The sequence below is a fragment of the Plasmodium reichenowi genome, chromosome 13, assembly GCF_001601855.1.
Source record: "Plasmodium reichenowi strain SY57 chromosome 13, whole genome shotgun sequence".
In the NCBI taxonomy this organism is placed as follows: Eukaryota; Apicomplexa; class Aconoidasida; order Haemosporida; family Plasmodiidae; genus Plasmodium; species Plasmodium reichenowi.
The window spans coordinates 2,118,919-2,123,918 of NC_033658.1; the positions used below are offsets into that span (position 1 = coordinate 2,118,919).

General features: G+C 19.3%; 2 protein-coding genes across 2 annotated transcripts in view; both read left to right on the forward strand.

Moving 5' to 3' along the window:
- Positions 1-752: 752 nt before the first annotated feature.
- PRSY57_1355300 (phosphatase 2A regulatory subunit-related protein, putative) lies at positions 753-3,773 on the forward strand (the record flags this gene model as incomplete). The annotated part of the gene is made up of 1 exon (XM_012909475.2): positions 753-3,773. One exon carries the CDS (start codon positions 753-755, stop codon positions 3,771-3,773), a length of 3,021 nt encoding a protein of 1,006 aa, XP_012764929.2.
- A 1,128-nt stretch (positions 3,774-4,901) lies between these two features.
- PRSY57_1355400 (hypothetical protein) overlaps positions 4,902-5,000 on the forward strand; it is a gene marked incomplete at both ends in the record, with an annotated part of 737 nt that continues 638 nt past the window's right edge. Inside the window, one exon of the mRNA XM_012909476.2 lies at positions 4,902-5,000. This exon is cut by the window's right edge and continues 139 nt beyond it. Within this exon, the coding sequence (XP_012764930.2) occupies positions 4,902-5,000 (99 nt within the window).

Here is a 5,000-nt window from a genome sequence, read left to right on the forward strand (position 1 = left end):
TATTCATTCATTATTAATGTTATATTATTTTATTTTTATATAATTAATTTTTTCATTCTTATTAAAAAAAAAAAAAAATTAATATTTCACATTAAGCTTAATAAAAACAAAAAATATAAGTGAACCTATGTATAAATATTAGACCATTTTTTGTATGACATAATTATATTCTTTTGTTTTAATTTATCTTTTTTTATGTATTTAAAAATTTTTCCCAAAGGAAAAGTTCTCTTTTTAAATTATTATCTAATTTTTTTTTCTTATTTATAAATATATACATACATATATATATATATATATATATATATATAATTTTAAGTAGGATCAGAATTAAAAGGACGAAATAAAATGATATATTATAAATATTAAAAATCATACAATTTCTTCATATATATTTTATAGAAGAAATTTACCTTTATGAACCATAAGAATATTACAGATTTGAATAAGAAGCCACAAATTAGTGTATAAATATATTATAGAAAAAACATATATATATATATTATAAAGTTTTGTATTTTAAATATATTATAAAGCCTTCTTTATTATATTTTTGCATTTATTATTTTATATATATATATATTTTTTTTTTTTTTTCACTATACAAAGGTGTACTTAATTTTGTCCCATTGTAAAAAAAAAAAAAAAGAAAAGAAATTATATATTAATTTAATCATTATAATATATATATATATATATGTTCCTATTGTATATATTAATATGTAAGTGAATATATTTTTTAAAAGAAAAAAATGAATAGAAAAAGATACACTATAAACACTTCAATTCATAATGAAAATATGAATGTTAATATGAGATCATCTTCTGGGTCTTTCTCAGAAAAATCTGATTTTAGAGACTTAAAATATAATGCTTGTATGTTTTTGCAAGGTGAATTAATGCGTCAATTTTTAATGGATGAAGATATATGGTTATTCATGCAAAATGTCAAAATGAAATTAAAAGAGGATCCTAATGAAATGGACATATGGTTAGACACTCAATTACATATGGCTAGATTGAATTCTGGACATTCCTTTAATTCAGATATCCCACCTTCTCTACATACAAAAACAAAATTTGAAAACAGCCATTTAAAATCAGATAAAGAATACGAAAAGATGTTTGATATATATAATGAAAATGATAAAACTGAAAATATATATTATAATAAAAAAAAACAAAAAAATCAATATTCAAATTATCCTATAAATGAACCAGAAAGCGTAAATTTTAATATAAAAGAGGAACATGTAGATGAAATGGATAGCCAAATTTTTTTGAAAAAGATATTAGGAGATGAATATAAAGAAATGAAAGAAACAAATGTTAATTTAAATTTAAAAATTGATGAATCATATTGTAATGCTAATAATGTGGAAAAGAGTAATAATGATAATCTTAAAAATAATATAAATTTATGTGATAACATATTCAGTAATAATAAGGTTCAACCACCTTTTTTAAAACATTCAATGGATAAACAAAAAATACTTGATAGTATAACAAACAAAATTAATTATATAAAATATAAAAAGAAGCAATTGGAAGAAAGAAGCTCATCTATTATTAATCATTTAAACGATAATAAAATTGAAGATGATGTATCTACTATTAATCCATTATCTGTGTATGATTTACAATATGATAATTTGTTGAATGACGTATCTAATAAAAATGTTGATATCATAGATAATCGTACAAATAATTTATATAATACAGTTAATAAATCATTAAATGTGGATGGTAATAATAATAATAATAATTATGATGATATCATATATACAAACAAAAATAGTGTTATAAATTATATAGACAAGGATATTAGTCAAGAGGTCATACTTAGTAATATAAATTGTTTTGATAAAACAAATGATTTGTCTGAAAATAACAAAACATGTGAATATTATGTCCAATCAAATTCTGTAAAAGTTCAAGATATTAAAGAAAATGTTATAAAAAAGGAAGGTTCTTCTAATATAGATAATGCTGATAGTTATACAAAAAAGAGTTCATATAATGAAAATCAGGATTATAATTTATATAATGATGATAAGGAGAAGGTGATTGAAGAACTAGAAGAACATAAAAACAATTTCAATAAATATAATAAAAATATAGAAGAAAATGTAAAAAATAATTATAATTCTATTAACGATGATGGTGTAAACAAATTACCTATAGATGAATATAAAATAGAAAATATGAAAAAGGATAATATTTCTATACCCAAAATGACCATAAGCATTGGAGAGTTAATAGACCAAGATACAGATATTAAACTCCGAAAAATATTTAATCAATGTAATAACAAAATGGATTTAAATACTTTTGAAAATGAAATAGTAGTAAATTTTTTGAAAATAGGGAGATATATGAGTCACACCTTATTTTCTAGGGTAGAAAAAGGAAGTGATGATTTTATGACATATGAAAATTTTAAAATTTTTTTTTCGAAACGTTTCATTGATGGAGAAAAGGATCCAAGTTATTATAATGATGAAAGATATATATTTATGTTTAGCAAAAAGAATAAAGATTATTATAATCATTCATATGGATCTAAGTGTATGACGAATGAAAATACTAATAATCATGATGATAGTGATATTTTGAAAGAAAGTGAAATATCTAATGTTGTAGAAAATAGCCAAAAAGGAGATCATATTGATGTATCATATAGAAAGTGCTCTATAATTAATTTTTTTAATGCAATTAAAGAAGAAAATAAGAATTATATAGAATTTAAAGATTTTGATATATATATAAGAGAAATATTGAAAAGGAATAAATCATTACAATTTTTATTAGAACATACTGAATTTCTAGAAAGATATATTGAATCTGTTATTGTTCGTATATATTATTATATTGATATTAATGATACGAATAAAATATATTTGAATGATTTAAGAAAACATGATTTAGCTCATATTTGGTGTTTTTTAGATGATTCTGTAAAAGTACAACATATAAAAAATTATTTCAGTTATTCTCATTTTTATGTATACTATTGTACGTTTTGTCAAACTAGTAGTTGCAAAGATATGTTAATAGATGATAATGATTTGTATCGATTTGATAATCATTCATTAAATGATTTTATAGTAAATAGGATATGGTCAAGAATATCTATGAAATTAGGAGGTCCTAATCAAAAATATATGTGTTTGAATGATTGGATATATTTTATAATGAATTATGAAGATATGACAACTAATCGTTCAATAGAATTCTGGTTCAAATTAATTGACTTGGATGCAGATTGTGTAATAAGAGATCATGAAATTCAAGTTTTTTTCCATATACAAACAGAACGTTTAAAATCACATTATTTAGAAGAACCTAAATTTGAAGATTGGATGTGTCAAATGAATGACGCTATCCAACCATCTATTGAAGGCAATTTTACCTTATCTGATTTTAAAAAGAATAAAAAATATGCTTCCAAATTTTTTGGATGTCTAGTAAGCTTATCAAAATTATTAGCATGGGAAAGTAGAGATGTACACAAGGAGCTTCAAATTGAAACTGAATATCCATGTTGGACTCCATGGGAAATTTTTTGTAAGACAAAATATGATGAATTGTGTTATATTGAAAATGAAAGTTATTACGATGAAAACTTTGATAATTACGATAATTACGATAAGTATGATAATTATGATAAGTATGATGGATATGATAAATATGATATTTATGATAATTATGATAAATATAATAATTATGACAATTATGATGCAAAAAATTTGTATATATTAGATTCGGATTAATTGTCCTCAATACTACAAAGTATATCTTTAATATTATATATAAAATAAATTATATAAAGATTTAACATTTAATACTTTTTCTTATTTTTTTAAATGAATTTTTTGCATTATATATTTTATATAAAGTAAATAATACTATAAGTCTAAATTTTGTTAAAGAATAATATTTATCTCTAAATATAATAAATATATATATATATATATATATATATAGGCACATATAATAAAAAAAATATACAATTCTTATAGTTACTATAATTAACGTGTTATTTATACGAATTGGGAAATTTAACATATTTTATACTATTTCATAAATTATTTGTATCATTTATGAAATTTTTGTGAACATATATATGTATATATATATATATATATATATATATATATATATAATTGTTTGTATTTTTTATTATTATTTTATTAGTTTTTTTTTTTTTTTTATGAATTAATAATAAAGTTAAAATATAAGCTTTTATTAATTTGTAAAATGTGTTTGCAAAAATATATTACCGATAAACCACTGTATTCGAATAAGGTTTTTAAGTATATATAATTATAATAATTTTATAGTGTTATGAAAATTTTTATTTTTTATTTAAAATATATGTATATATATATTTATATATTGTATCATTTTGATTATAGACATTATAAGGTAATTTAAATATATTGATTATATAAATATATATGTGTAATGATAATTTAACATATTATGCACATTTATACTTAAAATTCTCAATATATTTGTATATATGTTTATTAATATATGGACATAATATTTCTATACATCTGTTAAATCTATATATATATATATATATATTATACATATATTATATATGTTATATTTTTGCAATAGTTCATCTTTAATTTAGAGTGACTTTATATTTATATATAATATATACATTTTTTGTTTTTAATCATTTTGTTATAATATAAAAGTTAAAAAAAAAATTATGTAGTATTAAAATACTGATTAATTATACACATAAAATATTTAACTTATTAATATGATTTTAAAAATATTGGTAATTAAAAAGAGTTTTATATCATGAAACAATATGTATAAAACATTATTTTCCTAAAACAAATATATATGTTAATTAAATTGTTTCATATAATAATATAATTATGTCTATATTTAAAATTCCAGGTTTGTATTCAAAAATATATGGATCTATATTTCGTAGAAAATTTAGTGGCCCATCACCTTTATATAAAACTCCCCTT